This window comes from Schistocerca nitens, chromosome 11 (genome assembly GCF_023898315.1).
Source record: "Schistocerca nitens isolate TAMUIC-IGC-003100 chromosome 11, iqSchNite1.1, whole genome shotgun sequence".
In the NCBI taxonomy this organism is placed as follows: domain Eukaryota; kingdom Metazoa; phylum Arthropoda; class Insecta; order Orthoptera; family Acrididae; genus Schistocerca; species Schistocerca nitens.
This window is the reverse complement of record NC_064624.1, coordinates 73,326,030-73,352,588: the sequence shown is the minus strand read 5'-3', so window position 1 is coordinate 73,352,588 and position 26,559 is coordinate 73,326,030. Positions and strand designations below refer to the sequence as shown.

The 26,559-nt window shown below is 43.8% G+C and overlaps 1 protein-coding gene and 1 non-coding gene across 2 annotated transcripts in view; both read right to left on the bottom strand.

Annotated features, from left to right (window-relative positions):
- The window catches only part of LOC126213185 (ankyrin-3-like), a 38,591-nt gene that overhangs the window by 5,898 nt on the left and 6,134 nt on the right, over positions 1 to 26,559 (bottom strand). Inside the window, exons 2-3 of the mRNA XM_049940812.1 lie at positions 22,245 to 22,821; positions 12,530 to 12,604 (exon numbers count right to left, since the gene is read on the bottom strand). Of these exons, the coding sequence (XP_049796769.1) occupies positions 12,530 to 12,604; positions 22,245 to 22,810 (641 nt within the window). The 5' untranslated portion in view covers positions 22,811 to 22,821. The remainder of the gene's footprint in view (positions 1 to 12,529; positions 12,605 to 22,244; positions 22,822 to 26,559) is intronic.
- Positions 7,017 to 7,091, bottom strand: Trnat-ugu (transfer RNA threonine (anticodon UGU)). The gene has a single exon. It is a non-coding gene; the product is annotated as a tRNA-Thr (tRNA).

Below are 26,559 nucleotides of genomic sequence, written 5' to 3'. Positions count from 1 at the left end.
AAAGTAACGCAAAATATATCCGTTTATGAAAGCAGGTAAAAATTCGTTTAGCGCCTTCGTAAATGGCAGTGTCCCCTCCTACCTAAGTGTAGATCCGATGTAGCTTGAAATTGTATCAACAGCAATTGCGAGATATACACTAAAGAAATCAATAACAGAATGTACTGATTTCTCATGGTACACAGAAGAGGTCACGCCAAATTTAATAGAACGCAAAATCCCTAAGAAACTGTATCTCAATGTCTTGCAGGAAAGCTAAAGAGATTCTCGTCATACATTAAGTTCACTAGCGGAAAGACGCAAGCAGTATCTTCACTACTCGATAACAATGGCATACTGACTAACGACGGTTTCCCGTAATTTCTACCTCAAAGAAGAGGAAGTAAATATTGCGGAACTCGATTCAAGGACAACTGCTAACAGGAGTAACTAGAAGTACATATACTGAGTGGAGTGAAGTAGCTTAAATCACGGAATAAAGGCAAGGTCTCTAGTCGAGACTGTATACCAGGCAAGTCCCTTTCAGAGTATGCTGATACAATAGCGCCATTCTTGGCAGTCATATACAAGCGCTCGCTCGTCGACAGCTGCACACCAATACCCAAGAAAGCAAATACGAGTAATCCGCTGAATTGCAGGACCCATATCATTAAGACTGATTTGCAGCAGGGTTTTGGAACATGTACAGTGTTCGAACATTATGAATTACGTCGAAAATAACGATTTATTTACCAATAGCCCACACGGATTCAGAAAATATCGTTCTAGTGAAAGCCGGCTAGTTCTTTATTCTCACGAAGCAATAAATGCTATCGACAGATGATGCCAGATTGATTCTAGATTTTTAGAAGGTTTTTGACACCATTCCCCACAAGCGACTTCTAATCGACATGCTTGCTCATGGAATATCGTCTGAGTTGTGCTACTGGATCTGTGATTTCGTGTCGGGAAGGTCACAGTTCGCAGCAAATGATGAAAAGTCATCGAGTAAAATACAAGCAGTATCTGGCGTTTACCAAGGAAGTGTTGTAGGCCTTCTTCGGGTCCTGATTTACATAAGCTGTTTTGGAGACAATCTGAGAAGCCCTGTTAGATGGTTGACATGATGCTGGCATATACTGTCTTGTAAAATCATCATATCATCAAAAAAAATTGCAAAATTATTTATACAAGGTATCTGTAGGGTGCGGAAAGTGCCAGTGGCCTCTAAACAATGAAAAAGTGAAGCCATTCATATGAGAAATAAAAGGAATCCGTCAATTTTCGGTTACGTGATAAATTACACGAACGGAAAGGCTGTCAATTCAACTGAATACTTACGCATTACGATTATGTAGAATTGTTACGGGGAAGACAAACCAAAGACTGAAATTTGTTGGCAGTCACTCAGAAGATGCAACAGGTCTATTAAAAAGAGACTGCCTACACTATGCTTGTCCAACTTTTCTGGAGTATTGCTGCGTGGCACGGGATCCATCTCGTATTTACCGAGGACATCGAAAAAGTTCAAAAAAGGGAGGCTCCTTTTGTATTATAGGGGACATAGTGTGACGGATATAATACGCAAATTGATGTGGCAGTGATAAAAAAAGGCGACTTCTGTTGCGGCAGGACCTTTTCACGGAATTTCAGTCACCGGCTTTATCCTCAGTTGTGAATTTCAGAGTAATAGTCTACTTGTGGATGAACATTAATATCCACAGCTTGTGAGGGTAAAATTATTTTTCGTACACTTATCATATTCGTAATACTGCTCCAAGCCAATCACGCTTTCCCGAATACGCTTGTAAACGTCAGTCGCAGATGTATGTATTGAAAAATGTTATTTTCATGTGACAGCCTCATTGCAATGTGCGTAGTAGACAATACCTACATACTGATACCACAAACTATTTCGTTCCTTCGCTCAGGACTGAAATGCAGCAAATTGCGTAGCAACTAAAGACAGTTAAGGAAACTTCGTTAAACCATTCTGGAAAGTCAAATATTACATCTGATAAAGCCAAATACGAGTACTCTCTCTCTTTGCCTACAAGTATTACGTACACATGGAGGTGCTAACATCACTGTTTTCTCTGAAAATTGTGCATTTCATGTCCTCCAACCGGACAATTCTGTACTGACAACCGTGTAAAACGCTCCTTGCTCTATGTTGTCGAATTAGGCGGCAGAAAATATCAATTCTGGTCGACTATACACTGGTCAACAACGTGGAAGCCGCTTTGGCCCCAACGCTGCTGCAGTAGGCGTTGCCCTATTGAAGACTTGTTTTGTCTGCGTTGTTTGCAACGGTTCACACGGACCTGTAGTCTGACACGAAGTACTAGTGATGCTTAGTTTCAAAAACGCTGAGAACACTGAGAAAGGCCAAAGTCATTTCTGAATTCTCAAGATATCCTACAAAAGCCAGTTGTGGAAATGGGTACTTAAGCGTAGAGTAACCAAGCCGCTGTACAGTTCCTGTACAGATTTTCGCCTTTACTGCTAGTGCTGTAATGTTAACCAGATGAAAACTGAATAGGGCGAGTGACTGTCAAGGACATTTAGCCTACCAGGTGCTCTCATTACTACCGTGCGTTTTTTGGAATTTGCACTTTAATTACAAGCCTGTTGCCTCATCATCTGTTCCAGTGTAAGAGCCCCCTCCCCCCCCCCCCCCTGCTGAAATCCAGCAGATGTTCTGGGTGGGCAAGTTACTATCTACACTGTGTGATAAAAAGTATCCACACACCCCCGAAAAACATACGTTTTGCATATTAGCTGCATCGTGTTGCTGTCTACTGCCAGGTACTCCATATCAGTGACCTCAGTAGTCATTAGACATCGTGAGAGAGCCGAATGGGGCGCTCCGCTGCACTCACGGACTTGGAACGTGGTCAGGTGATTGGGTGTCACTTGCGTCATACGTCTGTACACGAGGTTTCCACACTCCTAAACATCCCTAGGTCCAGTGTTTCAGATGTGATAGTGAAGTGGAAACTTGAAAAAACACGTACAGCACAAAAGCGTACAGGCAGACCTCGTCTGTTGACTGACAGAGACTGCCGACAGTTCAAGAGGGTCGTAATGTGTAATAGGTAGACATCTATCCAGACCGTCACGCAGGAACTCCAAACTGCATCATGATCCACTGCAAGTACTATTATGACAGTTAGGCGGGAGGTGAGAAAACCTGGATTTCACGGTTGAGCGGCTGCTCATAAGCCAGGCATTACGCCAGTAAATGACGAGCGACACCTCCCTTGGTGTAAGCAGCGTAAACATTGGGCGATTGGACAGTGGAAAAACACTGTGTGGAGTGACGAATCACAGTACACAATGTGGCGATCTGATGGCAGGGTGTGGGTATGGCGAATGCCCGGTGAACGTCATCTGCCAGCTTGTCTAATGCCAACCGTAAAATTCGGAGGCTGTGGTGTTATGATGTTGTCGTGTTTTTCATGGAGGGGGCTTGCACCCCTTGTTCGGGCATGGCGACTGCATCTTTCAATATGATCGACCACGTGTTCATAATGCACGGCTTGTAGCGGAGTGGTTACACAAGAATGACATCTCTGTAATGGACTGGCCAGCACAGAGTCCTGACCTGGATGCTATAGAACACCTTTGGGATGTTTTGGAACGCCGACTTCGTGCCAGGCCTCACCGACCGACATCGATACTTGTCAGTGCAGCACTCCGTGATGAATGGGCTTCCATTCCCCAAGGAACCTTCCAGCACCTCATTGAACGTATGCCTGCGAGAGTGGAAGCTGTCACCAAGGGTAAGGGTGGGCCAACGTCATCATACTGAATTCCAGCATTACTCATGTATGACGCCACGAACTTTTAGGTCATTTTCAGCCAGGTGTACGGTTACTTTTGATCACATAGAGTATATTCTGTTAGTAGCACCACCCGTGCACTTTTCGGTCTCGGTGTTTCTGCTGTTACGAGGGCGTGCTGAAAAATAATGCCTCCGAATTTTTAGGTATTACATGTTATCCATATTACTGACTCGACTTTCGTGCTTCGCTGATGCAAGCTGCAACCCTCTGACGCTAGAGGGCTCCAAATTGCAACGGTGATGTTTGACGACACTTTGCCGGTACGTGAGAAACAGCGTGTTCTTATCGAGCTTCTAACAGCAGAAAACGTCCCTCCAAGTGAAAGCCATAGTAGAATGAAAACTGTGTATGGTGATGGTTGTACCGACATCTGTACTGTGTGACGCTGGGTTGTTCATGTTCGTAGTGAAGGAAATTGTGAAGCTAGCCGCAACGTATGTGAGAGAGCTCGGAGTTGACAACCCTCATCGAATCGTTTTGATGAACTCGTCAGAAAAAATTTTCGAATAACACAGGCCAGCGTGGCATATCACGAGAGCCTGTACGGGTGATAATTGCAGAACTGCGTTGCAGAAACTGTGTGTACGGTATAGGTGCATCGAATGCTCACTCCTGGCATGAAATGGAGGACGTTGGGCGTCTGTCAACAGTTTCGTTTGCGTTACGAGCGGGAGGGTGACGGGTTGGTTGAAATGGCTCCGAGCACTATGGGACTTAATATCTGAGGTCATCAGTCCCCTAGAACTTAGAACTACTTAAACCTAACTAACATAAGGACATCACACACATCCATGCCCGAGGCAGGATTCGAACCTGCGACCGAAGCGGTCGTGCGGTTCCAGACTGAAGCGCCTATAACCGCTCGGCCACATCGACCGGCGCTGACGGGTTTCTTGAGAACAATGAGGCAGGTGATGAAAGCTGGGTTCAACATTTTGAACCCGAGAACAAGAGATCACCACCCGAGTTTCGCCTTGAAGGATCACCGACACCAAAACAATTGAAGACCCTGTCATCAGCAGGCAAAGACGTGCTCACAGTGTTCTTGGATGTACAAGGTGTGGTGCATTTGGAACTGATGCCTAAAGACACTACGGTAATCTGCGCAAGATGCTGCAAGACCCTCAGAACAGTCAAAGTACGAATTCTATGAGTCCGTCTACACATGGAGAAACCTTTTCGTGAACATATCCAAACCTGGCCACACAAGAGCGCTGTGACACGTACAACAATCCGACGCGTTGGGTTTACTTTCATTCATCAGCCTCCAAATAGTCCATACAGTTTCCAAAACTTACAGAACACCTTCGAGGACTTCACGTTGGTAGTTACGCAAGCAGAGGTGAAGTTGTGGCCCCGTCAGTATATTCAAATATTCTACAGTGCGGTCATCGCCAAACTGGTCTGTCGTTGAGAAATAAATATGTAAACATGAAATAAAGATGTAGAATGCTGATACAGTTTGTTGTATTTAAGATGCGTGAAGAGGTTTCAGCAAAAATTCGGAGGCATTACCTTTCGGCACGCCGCCGTAAAGGGAGGGGATCTCTGTACTCTAAATATGTTGTTGAAGCACCCAAACACGTCATCTGCAGTGGGTGGAGGCTTTGATTTGTATGTGTGTGGGTGCTGGAACGAACAGTGGCGTCAAAATGTAGGGAAGCGAATGGTCTGTATTTCTTTATGTCAGAAAAATACTGGTCTCATTGATGTCACATACGTCATTGAGAACGAAAGAGAAAAATTACATCAGCCCAATGCATTTTAACATGGAGCGCAAACATTCGAACGTGTGGTGTTAGCTTCTATGCTACCAAGCTGCTTGGTATGAAGCGATGTGTGCAAGTTGATGGGATAGCGTCGAAACTTTGACTTTCACTATCTTGGAAACTATTCAGTGCTCGCACTTACGACATAATAGCGTCCATTTACTTTCTCCTTCTTACACCCAGGAAACTTTTGACTGTGCCAGAGAGGGACGTATTGTGGCTCCTCCTCGTACGATGTAGTTTCAGGAAGCTGCTGATATCACTTCACACCCCTATATGGAACATGTTCTTGCAGTATTTCCGCAACAGAAACATGGATCAAGCAGTCCCTGTGGATCCCGAAAGTCGCCCTTGACAAACTAACATAGTAGCGGAATTAATCACCATGTCCTGCATCTGACAGCATTCCTATGATGTAATTAGGCTTATAAAAGTGAGATTAAATTATTTTGATTCTCTTATAACTGACCTGTTTCATTTCCTGTTATCTGCATATTTTTGACTCTCTCTTTTCACACTCTTCCTCAAACTATATCACTGCTGAGCTTTTAGACGAGTTGCTGGATGCTACTTGAGGATTACATAGCCTCGGCAGTGGGTTGACGACAGTATTGGGTGGCGGACGCTCCCCACTGCCACCTTAGCTCACCAGAGTGGTCAAAACAACTCGAAAAGCTGTGGTGTTTGTTAAGTGCGTACGGCCGATATGAAAACTGCACTGCTTGTGGAAGACATGATTTAGGTTTAAAATGGATGTGTTATAACTTATTTCATGAAGATCATCTCATGTAATTTTTTTGGCCTCATCAGTGCTTAACTTTTTTAAGATATTCCATTGTGATGTAAAAAGTGTGTAGTCGAGTCTCCGCGACCATTGGTGCTTCTGGTTGTACTCAATTTACCTGACCCTCAACTTTTTAGTTAAGTGAGAGTAGGTGAACGATTGGCTCAGGAGACAAGGTGGTGTGAGCCGTATCTTGATGGCGTTATTAAGCCTTCCCAGTAGCCTCCCAGATGAAATGAACTTACAAATAGCGTTGTGAAATGATAATTAAATGGACACCCTAGCTGCAAACAGGCGTTGCCGGCCGCTGGTGGCCGAGCGGTTCTGGCGCTACAGTCTGGAACCGCGCGACCGCTACGGTCGCAGGTTCGAATCCTGCCTCGGGCATGGATGTTTGTGATGTCCTTAGGTTAGTTAGGTTTAACTAGTTCTAAGTTCTAGGGGACTAATGACCTCAGCAGTTGAGTCCCATAGTGCTCAGAGCCATTTGAACCATTTGAACCTTAGGTTAGTTAGGTTTAAGTAGTTCTAAGTTCTAGGGGACTTATGACCTCAGCAGTTGAGTCCCATAGTGCTCAGAGCCATTTGAGCCAAACAGGCGTTGATGAACTTCATTGGGGACATGTTGAAAATGTGTGCCCCGACCGGGGCTCGAACCCGGGATCTCCTGCTTACATGGCAGAAGCTCTATCCATCTGAGCCACCGCGGGCACAGAGGATAGTGCGTCTGCAGGGACTTATCCCTTGAACGCTCCCCGTGAGATACACATTCCCATCATGTCCACACCACTACATTCGTAGTGCGCCTAATAGATTTTTGCCCATCATACTCATTACTCGTGGCAGATTAATCTACCGAAGCAGGAGATCCCGGGTTCGAGTCCCGGTCGGGGCACACATTTTCAACGTCCCCAATGAAGTACATCAACGCCTGTTTGCAGCTAGGGTGTCCATTTAATTATCATTTCATTTCTAGCAAAGCTGCATGGTCATCCACGGTAACTGTTCTTTCGGGAACAGATACTACCGTCATATATAGTTAAAATAGCGTTGTCCACTGAGTCAGATCCGGTCACAAGTGCTATGATATTTAACGCCGTAGTCTGTTCCTTTTCTTTAATATTCATATATCGATAATTCAGTTACAGGTGTTGTGAAATCCTTGAGAGATCGTTACTGTGGAACAGCTGAGAAACAACCAACGTGCAACATGCGCCAGGTGCTGAATAGTTCACAGAAATTCGGTTCCATGCTCACTTAGGCCAATGTGATCTTATTGCCTTGGTTCCTCTACGTTTTAAGCTGTCTGACAGTAGAAAAGCACATTCATCAGGTGCTTTTCGATATGATTGATAAGCCATCACCAGCAGTCATATTAAAATACTTCATTTACTTTTTCACATTTTCATGAATTATTTCTGAATATTTACAAGAAAAGTCTCTGTTACACATTGCCAAGAACTGTTCAGAAATTTCGTCACTGGTCACTGCTTTAGTTTTGGAGATGATTTCATCATTTCACATATTTATTCTTTGGTCAAAGGGACTACTTAGTTGTTGTCACCTTCTGCAATAATTTCCCCTTTAACGATAGCCCCCTGGTCTTCTATTTGCCACTGGACTCCCACACAGGTTGGCAGAACGTCTATAAATGTGTCGTGTAATTTCTTCCTTTGGCTCGCATAGCTTTCCGTCCTCGCCGATTAACTGTTCTATTGCATATGCTTTGCCCTTTTACTCTCCCACGTAATGTGTGAACTTGATGTTTCATCTGCACTGTAATTCGTCCCCACAGTCCCTGACCTTGCTTGTGAACATTAGTTGTGTTATATTGATTATTGTATTTTTTGTCTGGGTTATCTTCAAAAATTTGTGTGTTATTTTCAGTGTTGATGTGTTCAGTGGAGGCATGGTGATCAACATTCTCTTGTTTTGTATTGCCCCTTCTGCCACAACGTGCTTGCTGTGTTACGCATGTTGTCATCATTTGGGCAATACTTCTCTTGCTTTGCGCTCGTGAACGAAGTGTATATTGAACTGCAGTATGCTCCTAGCATGGTATCTTTTTCGTAGTGTGGCGTCGATACAAATTTTGATGTCTGTGCACAGGTGACGCAGTACTGCCTTTCAGAGTTTGTATTTTAACCTATGACTGCTGTAGTTTATATTTAGAGCTATTGTTTTTAGTTTTATGTAAGCTCTTTTATTTGTCAGCACAACTGTTTACTATCTACCAAAGAGTTAAGTCTATTTTCTTCGCCCTGTACATCATTTCATTCTGGAATCATTCTGGGATCATTGTTTCTATTTAAACTGTACCCATAAACACTTTCTGAACACAGATGCCGTTTTCCAACCTGATTTTCATAATCTCTTGACCACAAAGTTTTTAGGTCCCTTGTTAGACTTTTATCCTATTTCGTTTTATTTTTCTGTGTTTCCTCATACGATTGTTCCGTTATCGTCTTTTCTGGTTTTAGAAACCAATTTTGGTTGCTTTCAGCAAGTCTTCTACACTCTTTATATTAGTCTTTTTGTACTGCAAAGCTCTTCAGTTGCTGTGTCTTGTTTCCGCTACTCCATCGACACTATACTAATTCCGATTTTAGAGTGTTATATATTGTACGTATTGTATTGTATGTTAACTGGGGGCCTAGGAACGACGGAGAGGCTCCGTCCCCGCCCCATCCGCAGTGGTCCACAACCCCACGACGACTACCCCAGTCCACTTCACCCCTCCGCTGCCCCACACTGAGACCAGGGTTATCGTGCTGTTCGGCCCCCGGTGGACCCCCCAGGGAACGTCTCACACCAGATGAGTGTAACCGCTATGTTTGCGTGGTAGAGTAATGGTGGTGTATGTGCACGTGAAGAAGTTGTTTGCGCCGCAATCCCTGACACAGTGTAACTGAGGTGGAATGAGGGGAACCGCCTAAAAACCATCCACAGACTGACCGGTTCACCGGACCTCGTCACAAGTCCGCCGGGCGGATTCGTGCTTGGGACCAGGCGCTCCTTCCCGCGCGGAAAGCCGTGCGTCAGACAGCACGGCCAACCGGACAGACCATGATACATATAATTTTAAGTCTGTTTTTCTGAACACCATGTAATCTGTGTTTCACATTACTGATAGTGTTTCGAAGTCGCATGGTACTGTGTCGTCTTACGTTGAGAGGTCTCCCATTTCTAGTAATTTGATCTTCGCTACGCACTTTTTGGAGAAGAGATTACTTCCTTGATATTTTCTTCTCGTTGGTTAGCGTGCACCTCTTCTTGTGCAAAATGATACACGTTACTTGCTTGCGTCAAATTTCGAAGATACAAGTCAGAATCCTGTTGCTGATATAATTTCAGTATAAGTGTTCTGTGTCTTCATGCTTTTGAGACACGATGGGGGAACTTCTGCTGCCTACCTATGGTTTACATTGGACCTGTAGGCCGTGCATTCTACGTGTGACTATCCTGGGTAATCAACGCTCGAAATCCTTGAATCACTCTGTATGCAAGGGAACTACGCTTTCTTACGGCCAATCAAACATTTCTTGCGTCATTACCATCATTAGAATACTTGCATTGGTCTCATGTTTCCTCTTGAATGGTTATGGACTGCCATGTCATGCAACAGCTTGGTATGTTCTGCTCAGATTAATTACAAGAGGCAGGTAGAATGTTTTCAGATGCTAGGTCTTGGCTTGTGTATTATTAAGGTACAGGTACCTACTGCATTTTATTTGACTTCAACATGAACTGCATTGGCAATGAAGTCACAGTGCGACCTTATCAACTCATTATCAGATAGCAGTAGCGTTTCTATATAGACCCAAATGTCATCGTCCACTATCATCAGTCATTCATTTACGAAAGGAAAAGTGAACTTCACGATAGATTCAAGCAGAAACTGTGAATGATGACTAAAATAACTCTACTAACGACTCTCCCAAAACTCTCCCAGCTGGAGGCCTTTGTTTACAACCGGCGAACTGTCACTAGTGCAAACGTCTCCCTCAACCACGCCAACAACAGGACTGCTCGAATTTTGCGACCAGCCGCCTTAGCCCTTGTGCCTTCTGACCACACATACAAATCTGACTCGCTTTCTTTGAGGTTGATGTTCGCACAAATAATTTCCAAATACTACAAGCAGCGATCCTTACGTACGCCTCATGTAGCAGAGTAGGAAACCATCGTTCACAGACTCTGTCTATCCAGCGTTGCCAATCCCATACCCTCTGATTCCGGTGTTTAGAAAACAAGGGTCGAAGTACACGTGATAATGGATGTCTGGACTTGCCCCTGTCCTCTGGTGAGGCAGCCTAATGGTTAAGAAGACTGCTCGTCATAAGCAAGAAATACACTGTAGATTCCCAGTATGGAAGAATTTAACAAATTTTTCAATGCTCACCAGATATGGAAACGCTGGAAAAAGTCATTTAAAGAAAAATATGCAAAACATTTTCACATGATATGTGACCACACCCCCAAAACATGCCATTATTTATTCTGCTGCTACAAATTATTTCGTTTGTCTTCTCCTGCTTGCCATTCGCTAATCTTTTCTGTTTCTGCACAGCCACAGGTTTTATTTCTTCATATAAAATCAAAATTTTGACGATTTTCAATCCTTTGGGAACCTCTTTCACACCCTTTACCTAAAGGATTGATTTGGAAGATAGAAAACCTTCAATGAAATACAATAGATTTTCTATCTTTGGAAAAGCATTTTCTTTTATATCACCTTTCCCTTATAACTGCAGTGAGTGAAAAACTTGCATTCTGAACTGAATTTGCACTGAAGCGCCAAAGAGACTGGTGTAGACATGCGTATTCAAATACAGAGATATGTACACAAGCGGAATGCGGCACTATATAAGACAAGTGTCTGGCATAGTCGTCAGATCGCTTACTGCTGCTACAATGGCAGGTTATCAAGATTTAAATGAGTTTGAACGTAGAGTTATAGTCGGCTCACGAGCGATGGGACACAGCATCTCCAAGGTAGCGATTAAGTGGGGACTTTCCCGTACGACGATTTTACGAGTGTACCGTGAATATCAGGAATTCGGTAAAACATCAAATGTCTGACATCACTACGACCAGAAAAAGGTCCCGCAAGAACGAGACCGACGACGACTGAAGAGAATCGTTCACCGTGACAGAAGTGCAAACTGCTTCAGATTTCAGTGCTGGGCCATGAACCAGTGTCAGGAAGCGAACCATTCGTCGAAGCATCAGTGATATGGGCTTTCGAGCCGAAGGCCCACGCCTGTACCCTTGATGACTGCATGACACAGAGTTTTGTGCCTCGCTTGGGCCTGGTAACACCGACATTACACTGTTTAAGACTGGAAACATGTTGCCTGATCGAACGAGTCTCCTTTGACATTCTATGGAGCGGATGGGCGAGTATCGGTATAGAGACAAACCTCATGAATCCATGTACCCTACACGTCAGCAGTGGACTGATCAAGCTGGTGGAGGCTCTGTTGTAATGGTGTGGGGCGTGAGCAGTTGGAGTGATATGTGACCCCTGATACAACTAGATATTACTCTGGCAGCTGACACATGCGTGAGCATCCTGTCTGATCACCTGCATCCATGCCTGTCCACTGTGCATTCCGACGGACTTGGGCAATTCCAGCAGGACAATGCGACACCCCACACGTCCAGAATTGCTACATTCTCCAGGAACACTCTTCCAAGTTTAAACAGTTCCGCTGGCCACAAAACTCTCCAGACATGAACATTATTGAGCATATCTGGGATGGCTTGCAACGTCCTGTTCAGAAGAGGTCTCAACCCTGCAGAACTTAGGGTGTCGGTTCTCTCCAGCAGGATTTCAGACATTTGTCGAGTCCATGCCACGTCATGTTGCGCCACTTTTGCGTGCTTGCGGGGGCGCTACACGATATTGGGCTGGTGTGCCAGTTTCTTTGACTTTTCAGTGTAATTCACACTGTGTACCAGGAGGAGGAGGGGGGGGAGGAGGAAGTATAGAGTTTATTCGAACATCAATGTTTATAAATGGAATAACTTTTCATGACAACTAGAACCTCTGCTTTATCAAAATGTGATGACATTCGCTTTTGATCCACAATACTTGATTAACGCTTCTGTAAGTGCTACTGTGAATGTGTAGTGGTAGAACTCACCCCATAGAAGAGACTGCGTCGGCGTCTGGAGGAGGAGTGTGGCAGGCAGCCGTGGTCGGTGTAGGTGTGGCAGGTCTGAAACAAACACGGCCAATGGCAGTAGCAAGTCTGACAATGTCAGAGAGGTAACAGTGAGCTATTGATTTCCCTCACACAAACACACAGCTTCTCCCAAGTCTTCTGTAGCGATAGTTTACTATACCAAAAAACGATTTATACAAAATAAAGCAGAACTCAATCTGCAAAAGAGCCAACAATTATGCTAGAGTGATAACGATAGAACAGCAGATTAAATAGCATAATACCGTCATCATGCGACGGTGTTTGTAGCTCGTGAGTCAGGGACTGAGCTGTAGAAACACCATTGCGAAGTAGGGGCAGCAGCTGTTGGGGAGAGTGGGGAAGGAAATACAGAGAAAGAAAACACACAGAATTTGTAAAAGTTCGAGAGATGGCACCACCGGCGCGTATCGAGGTCATGTTAAGTTAGTAGAATCTTTGGAAACATCGACCACGCAGTTTCAGCCATATTGGTCTATGTGTTTGGCATTCGTGTGAATCAAGGAAGTCGCGTGATTGTCAAAAAATGGACAAAAAAGAATTTCGAGTGGTGATTAAACATTACTTTATGAAAGGCAAAACGCCTCAGGAGACTAAAGAGAAGCTTCATAAACATTGTGCTGACTCTGCACCTTCGATTAGAACAGTTTGTAAGTGGTTTCAAAATTTTCGAAGTGGCCATAGGAGCACAAGTGATGTTGGACGTTCTGAACGCCCTGTGGAGGTTATGACTCCAGAAATCTATGATAAAATCCATGATATGGTGATGGATGACAGAACAGTTAAGGTGAGTGAGATTGCTAGTGGTGTGGGCATCTCGAATGACGGGTACATAATATTTTACATAAACATTTTGACATGAGAAAGCTATCCGCAAGATGGGTTCCGCGATTGCTCACGCTTGACCAAAAACGGAATCGTGTGAAGTGTTGCTAGGATGGTTTGCAGCTGTTCAGGAAGAATGTGCAGGACTCTAAGCGTCGCTTCGTCACTGTGGATGAAACATGGATACATTGCTGCACTCCCGAGACCAAAAAACAATCTAAACAATGGGTTACCAAGGGAGAATCTGCACCAAAAAAGGCGAAAACCATTCCTTCGGCCGGAAAGGTTATGGAGACTGTCTTTTAGGATTCGCAAGGGATAATTCTTATCGACTATCTGAAAAAGGGTAAAACTATTACAGGTGCATATTTTTCATCGTTATTGGACCGTTTGATAACCGAGCTGCAAGAAAAACGCCGGCCATTGGACCACAAAAAAGACATTTTCCATCACTACAATGCACTAGCACACATCTCAGAAGTTGTGGTCGCGAAATTATTGGAAATAGGATTCCAACTCTTTCCACATTCCCCCTATTCTCCAGACTTGGCTCCCTCGGACTATACTTGTTCCCCAATTTGAAGAAATAGCTGGCGGGACAAAGATTTTATTCAAACGAGGAGGTGACTACAGCAACTAATATCTATCTTACAGACTTGGACAATTCCTATTACTCGGAAGGGACCAACAAATTAGAACAGCGTTGGACGAAGTGTATAAGTCTAAAAGGAGACTATGTCGAAAAATAAAAAGGTTTACCGCAAATACTTAAGTAGTAATTATTTTAGCACGGGCTTTTCAATCCCCCGTCGTACATATATATCTATATATCTCACAGAAATTGAAACTTTACCCCGTAAATAAATTTGCTTCACACTGGAAATGGGCCTTTCACTGAACAGGCGAATGTTGAGTATTAGCTGACTGATGGTGTGAGAGATACCAGTAAAGCTAGCAGAGACAATATGTGAGTACATTTATACTCCACTGTTGATGTTGAGACTCCAGTGAAATTACAAATTATGTTTAATTGTTGTACGCATTCTAATTGTTATGTATCAGACTGTGATCACGAAATTTCCTGAAGAGTGAAGTAGTCAGCATGGACGAAAATAATGACAATGGGTTTACATAACGCAGTGGGCAAAAACGCATTTCCGTAAAGGCTGATGAAATCGTGACTCTACACAGAAAGCTGTGAAAGTCATCTTCAGCATCTTCCAGAAAGAATAAATTGGCCAATTTATGGAGGCTAAGTGGTAACCACTGAAGAATGCTTGCGTTGGTGCCTGATTATATTATACATATTATACTTGCGATAGTTTTTGAGTATGTATAATTTAGTCTGTTTGTTGCTGCTTCACGCTGAAACAGCTGGACGGATTTGGAAGAAACTTGGTACGGAGATAATTAACACATAGACGACCTTGTATACATATGTACCTATCATAGAGGTTGGTGTAAGGGTGAAATACAGTGTGTCCCACGACGCGAGAGTATCCATACTGTATTCATCCATTATATCAGACCAAGAGCTATTAGTGACCTGTATCAAACTTTTTAATTAATGTCAAACACTTAATAAACTTTCTCTTGCTGTTGATCCCTAAAATAATTATGAAAGGGAGGAAGTTTATCACTCGCAGCATTTTCGCTTCTCGTACAACAAAACTGTCGTGTCAAGCATGGCTTTTTAATTTATTACTTCACTACTACCGACTTAATTCGCTACACATTTTGTTGACAGCTATCACATATTCAACTGAATTGATCAGCAAAATTATAGCATTGTACGACACACAGTTCAGGACTTGTGACACCATAAACACTGATATTTGTAAAAAATGACCACATCATGCAGGACGTTCTATTTTATTACTTCTTTACTGTGAACTTTGTTCACAACACATTTCACAGACAGCAGCCACATAAACCACAGGATGTACTAGCAAAACTGTATCATTTTACGAGATATCGTTCAGGAGGCATGGCGTCAAATACTATGACGCGTAAGAAGCTGCCATGTAATACATGAAATTTTAATTTATTAGTTCTTTTCTGTTGACTCTATTCACAACACATCTTGTAGAGAGTAGCCACAAGTATCACTGAGTGTATCTGCCAATTTATATCAGTGTACGGTACTTACTTCAGGAGGTAAGACATGATAAACATTGAGCTGCCTGAAAATGAAACTGCACATCGAAATTGGCTAGACACGAGGGTCAAATTTGAAAATCTGTGGTAAGGTCTTATGGAATCACATTGCAGAGGTCATCGGTCCCTTAGCCTACACACGACTTAATCTTAAACTAACTTACACTATGGACAATGTACTGTTTCTCCTGGGTGGTCTTGGGTTTAAAAAAATGTAAACTAAATATCACGATAAATTTGATAAAGAACCGACAAGTTACGCCAAGGAAGAAGAGATAGAACTACACTGTACGTGTTATTCCATGGACTCTTGCGCTTCTATGCATGAACTATCCTTCCTTTGTCATTCGCTTATCTTATCTGCTTCGATTCGGACCAAAGAGACCTTGTGTAAAGCTCATCTTGCTGTACCAGCTAATATGTAAGTTGTACTTAAAACCAGAAAAAATATAATGGTTATTTTGTCAAAAGAATTTGTGTATGCACTCAGTCAACTTGTAATCTGACACCTGTATTGTCCTAAGAAGATACAGGCCTTAACAAAGAATTTTAGAAAATCTTTAACATTTTTCTTTTAGCTCATCTACGACACGTGCCGTCAGTTAGGACAATTAACTTTCTTTCAGATCCTACGAGCCCGGCGGCCGCTGATAATAATTTAGCAATTTTACTTACAGCTGTTCTTTATATAAGGAGATAACATCCCAGGCAGAAAAGGTCTGGTCACAGGATACCAGTTCCATTATAGGATTTCATCTGTAGATGCTACTCTCATTATCTTGTATTGGGGAATCGAGACGAAATCACGATATTAAGTTACGTACTACAGTAGTTTACATCGAACAGACCTGTGAAATATTCTCTGCTGCAATAGGCTTACAACTTCTCACGAGCCCGGAATAATATCTGTGGTGCAGAGTAAAGAAGTGAAAGACAAGTAATTACTGACGTTTACGTAACTTCCCTGAGAACTGAGCTAGTTTATTAATTACTGATCTGTGTTGGACTAACTTAAAAGATATTGCACTATTAAGAACCTTCTTGTTCGTCATTTTCAGAAAAGTGTTTTCAACCGCTACTATTGAGTCATTAAGAATACGATTACGTTGGCAGACTGCCGTATATTTTTTTATATATCACTGTTTTTATATTTTTACATTACAACAACACACACAGCCATGCCCGAGGGAGGACTATCACGTACGACGGGGGAGTTGCATGGACCGTTACAAGGCGCCAAGACCGCATGGCTACGAGGGTGATTCAATAATTAAAGACACAAATTAGTTTCGGGAAAAAACTGTTAGTAAGGAAAGTTTGGTACTTCTATGGCTTTAAGTTCACATCACTGGGATGAGCCCTGATCAGCTGATGTATCAACATTGTTTTGCTTATAATCACAAAAATACATTTCAATATGGAGAGTCCGCTTGAAAATCCACATTAGTTGAACGTTCTGTTATTTGTTTATTACTTACTGAAGGCGAGAAACCCCAGAATATATACTGTAGAATGTCTAACGTTTATGCTGAAGGTCATATCAATCGTGCAAATTTTTATAAGTGGGTAGTGCAGTCCAAAAACGGTCGTCATTCAGTGACTGACGAACACCATTCTCGCCGACCAGTTGCCGTTTCAACTCCTTCACTTAAAAGTCGAATTGATGACATTATTCGTGCCGACCGCCGCGTGACTGTGGAAATGATAGTGGATAAGGCTCACGTTAGTACTGGTACAGTTCACAACATTATCTGTAATAAGCTGAAGTACTGCAAGGTATGTGCAAGATGGATCCCAAGGGTGGTTGGCGCGTCTACACAAGGAAACGAGGTTGAGAGTGTGAACAGAGCGGCAGGAACGTTATGAAAGAGAAAGTGAGCACTCCCTCAACAAAATTTTAGCTTGTGATGAAACTTGGGTTCACTATTATGAGCCAGAATCGAAAAGACAAAGCACAGAGTGGAAGTACACCAACTCACCTGTCAAGAAAAAATTCAAAACCCAAGCATCAGCAGGAAAAGTCATGTTGACTGGTGTTTTAGGGTGGTGAAGGTCCAGTTTTTTTGTGATTAGCTCGAAGAGTACCTTACAATGAACATCCAACAGGCCTACTACTGGGATTGCTTTTAAACAAGATGAAGGGACATCGTGGATCTTAGAGGAGAGCTGTGATTCTCCAGCAAAAAAATTCACGTCCTCGTATTGCTCAACTAAACCGTGAAACCATCAAGAAAATGGGCTTGAAAGTACTGCCTCATACCCCTTACAGTCCTAATTTAGCACCTAGTGATTTACATTTGTTCAGTGCACTGAAGGAGGCATTACATGGAATGAGGTTCTGGTACAACAAGGACGTGGAAAAGTTTATGAGAAATTGATTCAAACATCAAGATAAAGAGTTCTTTGCAGCCAGAATAAAAAAGCTTGTTGTCTGTTGGAACAAGTTCATAAATGTTCAAGGGGGTTATGTTGAAAATTGGAAAAAAGTATTGTTATGTAAATATAAACCTATTTTCTCCAGATCAATTTGTCTCTTCAATTACTGAATGACGATCTTAGTAGTTTCGGAACATGACGTCCATGAACATATGCGTCAACCCGGTTCCCAGAACTCTGCAAGTTAGACGTTGACTATGGATATTGTATCACAGACACAGTCCCTTTGACTGTTCAGAGATGTCACTGAACGCCCCCCACCCCTTCCCTCCCCAAAGATGTAAACAACCATGCATGAGCATCGCCTATTTAGATGGAGGGGGTCCGGCAGCCGATCAGTTCCAGTCATTCCATCGGGAAGGAGGTACACGGCTCGTGTTCAACCATGCCTAGACGGTCAATACCGTGGTTCAATTGCGTACGCATTCTTACTTTGTGCTAGGAAGGGCTCTCAACAAGGAAGTGTCCAAGCGTCACAGAGTGAACCAAACCCATGTTTTTCAGACATGGAGGAGATACAGAGAAACAGGACCTGTCAGTGACATGCGTTGCTCAGTCCGCCCAAGGGCTACAACTACAGTTCGTAACGTTATTTACTGAGGCATGATGCGGTACATTTGTGGCGTTCGATACACACCGAGACAGTTACAATATTTACCGTGCTAAGCATGTCGCAGGCAGTTGTTTAATTACTTATTCTCTCTTCTGGCACATTTTCAAATTCACTATTTGGGCGTTCAAAAACCGTTTCTGAGAAGTCAACAAATGAGTTGCCAGCGATATGAGATCTGTCAACTCTTCCCTTCGTTTCAAAATTTTGTGTTTTCTTTCCCAATGTCAGCCAGCCGCGGTGGCCGTGCGGTTCTAGGCGCTGTAGTCCGGAACCGCGGGACTGCTACGGTCGCAGGTTCGAATCCTGCCTCTGGCATGGATGTGTGTGATGTCCTTAGGTTAGTTAGGTTTAAGTAGTTCTAAGTTCTAGGGGACTGATGACATAAGATGTTAAGTCCCATAGTGCTCAGAGCCATTTTTCCCAATGTCGCGCTGGGTCACTAGTGGCTCGCACTGCAAGAATCTCTAGCGTTAACTTTTGTGATGGAGCATATGCATGGACAGTGACTTTCGGTATTAACATGTTTTAGTAAATTACTGTTGTACCATGGATAACACCATGTGTGTGTGTGTGTGTGTGTGTGTGTGTGTGTGTGTGTGTGTGTGTGTGTGTGTGTGGTACTATATCAGTTGTGGTACTATATCGGTACTTCAGTTGTGAATAACATTTTCAAACTTTACTTGTGAATAACACAGATAGATTTAAAGGTAATGTGTTTGCAGTAGGATATCTTGAAAAGACAGGTATTCTGTACTAAGCGTTCATACTCATGTTACACTACAGTGCACAGACGTGGTTGAGGCTGAGTGGTTTACAGCACGAGGTACAACTAAATGAGAAGCACGTCATGCACTGTAGACAGTTTTTAAAGCAGCTTAGTGACAACTTTATAAATATTTAAACATGTTTGAAAAGTAATGTAAATTCGTGAAAGTTACTATGCAGTAGACTTTATAGGGAGTATTTTCAATGTGAGACGTTGTGTATCTAATAACGTAATTCATGACCCAGCGTTTAGTAAAACTATGAAGAACTTGAAGAAGGCAGACTTTGGACACCTGTACCAAAGTACAGCAGCTGTTCTGAACAACTACTGACCAGAAAGGGGAAGTAAATGTGAAAGGGACGCCCAGCATCGTGTGGGAATTCCTGAAGTTGGTGTGTTTTTGTTGGGACTCGTTTTGCTATCTTGTCAGATGGTAAGTAGCTACATCCTCTTTCACATTTGCTTATGTTACCTTCCTTACTGGATGCCTTCATCACATGTTCTGTCAAACACCTGCTACTTCTTGGAAGCTAGTAGACTTCTTAAAAGTCATACCTAATTTCCTTACACTGCTTGGGGAGAATAAAGGACTTTGTAAGCATATTGCGTCCAGCTATCAAGAAAGCGAAAGAAAAATGCAAAACTTACAAAACTGTAGTACTCGTATAATAGTCATTACTATAGATGTCTGCTTTAATACACTTAGGATTTCCATGGGTCAGAATTTCCAGTGTGGTAACATCGGTAATGGAATATACTCAACACACCGCTGCTACGTTTGAACGGTGCTGCAGCGTACTGCATTGTCTTTAATGCTGGTACTGGGCAACAGCGTTGCTCCTCACCATCTACCCGTTATGCGGCATGTCGCTGTTTGTAACTACCACACTGCCAGCAGTAGCAGACACAGCAAACAGCAATGAAGAGTACTGCACATCAAAAAGCCTAAAGTGGCCTGCACAGCACACAGAGTAAGGAATGCACACTCTATTGCCCAGGCTGCCAACATTATACGCCACTGTGTCTTCCAACAAAAATTTTCGGAGCTGTTGACTGCATTGTCAATATACACTATTGTTCGACGTTTCGGCCACAATTGCAAGTGGCCTTCTTCAGGGCTGTCCTGACAGTGATGACACATCGCTCTTAAGGGAACAAAACCGACAGATGTAAAGGTAATACCCAGAGTACCACAGGGAAGTGTGATACGACCGTTTACAATATACACTATGTGATCAAAAGTATCCGGACACCTGGCTGAAAATGACTTACAAGTTTGAGGCGCCCTCCGTCGGTAATGCTGGAATTCAGTATGGTGTTGGCCTAACCTTAGCCTTGATCACAGCTTCCACACTATCAGGCATACGTTCAATCAGGTGCTGGAAGGTTTCTTGGGGAATGGCACCCCATTGTTCATGGAGTGATGCACTGAGGAGGGGTGTTGATGTCGGTCAGTGAGGCCTGGCATGAAGTCGGAGTTCCAAAAAATCCCAAAGGGGTTCTACAGGGTTCAGGTCAGGACTCTGTGCAGGCCAGCCCATTACAGGGATGTTATTGTCGTGTAACCACTCCCTAGAGGGCTTGCATTATGAACAGGTGCTCGATCGTGTTGAAACATGCAACCGCCATCCCATAATTGCTCTTCAACAGTGGGAAGCAAGAAGGCTCTTAAAACATCAATGTAGGTTATGCTGTGATTGTGCCACGCAAAACAACTAGTTGTGCAAGTCCCCTCCATGAAAAACACGACCACACCACAACACCACCACCTCGGAATTTTACTTTTGGCACTACACATGCTGGAAGATGACGTTGACCAGGCAGTCGCCCTACACACACCCTGCAATCGGATCGCCACATTGTGTACCGTGATTCTTCACTCCATACAACGTTTTTCCACAGTTCAATCGTCGAATGTTTATGCTCCTTACACCAAGGGAGACGCCGTTCGGCATTTAGAGGCGTGATGTGTGGCTTATGAGCAGCCGCTCGACCGTGAAATCCAAGTTTTCTCACCTCCCACCTAACTGTCACAGTACTTGCAGTGGATCCTGATGCAGTTAGGAATACCTGTGTGATGGTCTGAAGATTTGTCTGCCTATTAGGCATTATGACCCTCTTCAACTGTCGGCGTTCTCTGTCAGTCAACAGACGTGGTCGGCCAGTACGCGTTTGTGCTCTACGTGTCCTGTCACGTTTCCACTTCAATATCACCTCGGAAACAGTGGACCAAGGGATGTTTAGGAGTGTGGAAATGTCACGTACAGACGTATGACACAAGTGACACACCATCACCTGATTGCATTCGAAGTTTTGAGTTCTGCGGAGCCGCACGGGATTAGCTGAGCGGTCTAAGGCGCTGCAGTCATGGACTGTGTGGCTGGTCCCAGCAGAGGTTCGAGTCGTCCCTCGGGTATGGGTGTGTGTGTGTGTTTGTCCTTGGGATAATTTAGGTTAAGTAGTGTGTAAGCTTAGGGACTGATGACCTTGTCAGCTAAGTCCCATAAGATTTCACACACAGTTCTGCGGAGCGCCCCATTCTGCTCTCTCACAGTATCTGAGGTCGTTGATATGTAGTAGCTGGCAGTAGGCGGCAGCACAAAGCACATAATATGAAAAACGTATGTTTTTACGGATGTCCAGATACTTTTGGTTACATAGTGTCGTTAAATTTAGATACTGAATAAAGCGGTTATGTTGATACTATTGACAGCTATCATCAAGGCCATTGATGTTGATTATTTTGGAGCAGAAGCATATGTAAGGGAACACTGTAGCAGATTTTATAAGCTTGTCATCACACACACGCACACACACAGTATTAAGAGACACTGGCGACTGGCATGTCTAGTGCTTACCTGGTACCATGTGGTGGCTGTGCAAGCAGACGACTCACTTCGAGCACGTCTTTGGGCTGATTCAGCACTGCGTCTGCCCAGCCCTGCGTCGCCATCACCAGGTAGTCGTGGGCCCTTATGAAGGCGACTGCGGTCGCAGCCAGATCGGGGCAGGAGTGCCTCACTGCCAGCACTGCGGTGGCTGCTGCCGTCTCCACATCCAGCTGCGCTGCCACGTGCCGCTCACAGTCAGCTTTCAGGTCCGGCAATCCGTATTTGTCAGCGGCGGCCAGCATTTTGGTGGCAATGCCTGGCAGCTGGGGGGCCTGCCGGGTATAGAGGTAGGCCAGCAGCTGGCGCAGAACGGGGCCCTCCACGTCAGGGATGGCCACCTGGCCGCTGCTGGCCTCCAGCGTGTCGTGGCCAAACATGGCGGCGAAGACGGGGCTCCTCGCTGTGAGGACGGCCCTGTGAGCCACAAGCCGCGTGCCGCCCGCCACCAACGTGACTACGGCGCCATCGCCTGCGTCCAGTAGCGCACCCAGGTCCACAGCCACTGTCTCCTTAATGTCCTTAACTGCTTCCATTGTGGATGATTCTGAAACACAGTATCACTGGCCAGCCCTTTCCGTTACACACCACCCTCTCTACATATACATCAGCCTCACGAAGCAGAAGTTGGTAAATACTCTCTCCGGCACATCAACTGCAACAATATGTCACTTCTGTGGCAAAATGATGAATAACTGTAAATCTGCAGGGTCACTCATTAACGATTGCCACCTACAATAATTCCGACAGTATGACAGGAGCTGAAAAGTTTGTGGGTCAAATGCTGCATGGGACGACAGGGGTCTTTTTCTGCTAGGTGGGATCGTGTCAGCGATTTGATGGTCAACAATGTTTTTTGAAGCAGGATGCTATAGTTTGGTACTTATTTTCTGATACCAGCTATTGAGATCAATGATTTGTAACAGTAAGGTCTTTGAATGTCAACAAAGGTGAAAAAGGTGGCATTTACAGAAAGTGTTCGAAGTGATGACCAGTGGTATCAATACAGATCTTCTTAATTGATTGGTATTCCTTATCACATTGGCACTTACTGAAGCACGTGCTCTGACAATTCTCTCTCGGATATTGTGAAAATAGTAAATATTCGCCGAATACGGTGTATCCATCTAACGTGCCACAGACATGTAAACATTTCGACGGTTTCGCAATACAATACTAATAGAAACGGTAAGACTAGTATCGCCGAATCAAGCGAATGTGAATGGTGTATTCCTTTGAAGAACAAGTCGATATGCTTCTCATTTACAGACAATGCCATCGAAATTCAGTGACAGCTACAGACTTATAAGCTGAAAGATATCCTGAAGGTATTCACTCTACACGTTATACATTTAAATATGTGTATGATAAATTGAGAACTGCATCTTTAATGCATCGGAAACACATCAGACAGAGGAAAGTTACTAACGCGGAAACGGAAATAGGAACTCTTGCCACTGTGGTTCGAGATCCTTGTGTTACCTCGCGTCAAATCGCGAGAGTATCTGACAGGAGACAGTGTTGCTCGTGTTCTGCAGTTCCAGAAATATTATCCTTTCCATATCAGTCTCCACCAAGATTTAACTGGTACAGGTCGTATGCGTTGCACTGAATTCTGGCGATGGGCTCAACTTCAGATTCAGAGGGATGATACAGGGTGTTTCAAAAATGACCGGTATATTTGAAACGGCAATAAAAACTAAACGAGCAGCGATAGAAATGCACCGTTTGTTGCAATATGCTTGGGACAACAGTACATTTTCAGGCGGACAAACTTTCGAAATTACAGTAGTTACGATTTTCAACAACAGATGGCGCTGCAAGTGATGTGAAAGAGATAGAAGACAGAGCAGTCTGTGGGTGCGCCATTCTGTACGTCGTCTTTCTGCTGTAAGCGTGTGCTGTTCACAACGTGCAAGTGTGCTGTAGACAACATGGTTTATTTCGTAGAACAGAGGATTTTTCTGGTGTTGGAATTCCACCGCCTAGAACACAGTGTTGTTGCAACAAGACGAAGTTTTCAATGGAGGTTTAATGTAACCAAAGGACCGAAAAGCGATACAATAAAGGATCTGTTTGAAAAATTTCAACGGACTGGGAACGTGACGGATGAACGTGCTGGAAAGGTAGGGCGACTGCATACGGCAACCACAGAGGGCAACGCGCAGCTAGTGCAGCAGGTGATCCGACAGCGGCCTCGGGTTTCCGTTCGCCGTGTTGTAGCTGCGGTCCAAATGACGCCAACGTCCACGTATCGTCTCATGCGCCAGAGTTTACACCTCTATCCATACAAAATTCAAACGCGGCAACCCCTCAGCGCCGCTACCATTGCTGCACGAGAGACATTCGCTAACGATATAGTGTACAGGATTGATGACGGCGATATGCATGTGGGCAGCATTTGGTTTACTGACGAAGCGTATTTTTACCTGGACGGCTTCGTCAATAAACAGAACTGGCGCATATGGGGAACCGAAAAGCCCCATGTTGCAGTCCCATCGTCCCTGCATCCTCAAAAAGTACTGGTCTGGGCCGCCATTTCTTCCAAAGGAATCATTGGCCCATTTTTCAGATCCGAAACGATTACTGCATCACGCTATCTGGACAGTCTTCGTGAATTTGTGGCGGTACAAACTGCCTTAGACGACACTGCGAACACCTCGTGGTTTATGCAAGATGGTGCCCGGCCACATCGCACGGCCGACGTCTTTCATATCCTGAATGAATATTTCGATGATCGTGTGATTGCTTTGGGCTATCCGAAACATACAGGAGGCGGCGTGGATTGGCCTCCCTATTCGCCAGACATGAACCCCTGTGACTTCTTTCTGTGGGGACACTTGAAAGACCAGGTGTACCGCCAGAATCCAGAAACAATTGAACAGCTGAAGCAGTACATCTCATCTGCATGTGAAGCCATTCCGCCAGACACGTTGTCAAAGGTTTCGGGTAATTTCATTCAGAGACTACGCCATATTATTGCTACACATGGGGGATATGTGGAAAATATAGTACTATAGAGTTTCCCAGACCGCAGCGCCATCTGTTGTTGAAAATTGTAACTACTGTAATTTCGAAAGTTTGTCTGCCTGAAAATGTACTGTTGTCCCAAGCATATTGCAACAAACGGTGTATTTCTATCGCTGCTCGTTTAGTTTTTATTGCCGTTTCAAATATACCGGTCATTTTTAAAACACCCTGTATATTTATTAATTTCATTTTATTTACTGACGAGGCTACATTCATGAACCATGGAAATGTTAATTTGCAAAATATGCATTACTGGGCAACTGAAAATCCATGTTGGCTGTGGCAAGTTGCACACCAAAAGCCATGCTCATTGAATGTATGGTGTGGGCTTCTGGATGGCAGAATTATAGGCCCCTATTTGATCGAAGATAATCATAATGGTAGGAAGTACACCACATTCCTGCAAGAAACAGTAGGTCTGTTGTTGGAAGAAATAGCTTTAGGAATAACGAACAGAAGGTGAAAGCAACACGATAGGTGTCCAGCACATTTTTCGCTGATGGCTAGAAATGCGGTGCAGAGACATCTCCCAAATCGTTGGATTGGACGCATTCATTCGCCAGACTTGACGCCTCTGGATTTTTTCTTGTGGGGATTTCTAAAAAACACTGTGTATAAAGAAATATTCCAACTTCACCTGAAGATATGCAAGAGAGAATTGTCAGAGCATGTGCTTCGATAAGTGCCGAAGTGATAAGGAATACCACTCACTCCGTCATAAGAAGATTGCAGCACTTCATTGATACCAATGGTCATCACTTCGAACACCTTCTGTAAATGGACGTTCATGCTACCTTTGTGACCTTCGTTGACCTTCAAAGAGCTTACTGTTAAACATCATTAGATTCGATAGCCGCTATCAGAAAATAAGTACCAAACTGTAGCATCCCACTTAAAAAAAAAAAAAAAAAACGAAGTTGAGCTTCATATGTCTGAAGCGACCCCACCTAGCAACAAAACACGGACGTAGTATTATGACCCCTGTTGCCCCATGCAACTTTTGTCACACAAAGTTATCCGTTCCTAACATACCTTTGGAGTTGTTCTTGGTGGCAATAGTTACCGAGACATCCTGTACCGTTTCAAGAAATTCCTCTTTGTTTCAATGCATTTCGTCTGAACAAGCCTGGAATGGCTCCAGATCTCATTTCCTTAATCCCTTTCTACAGTTACAGACAAGAAAACTTTGGAAGTCGAGATCTAGCACAATACTGACTAGGCGAGGAAGAACTACACTAGGACTTTATTCAACTAG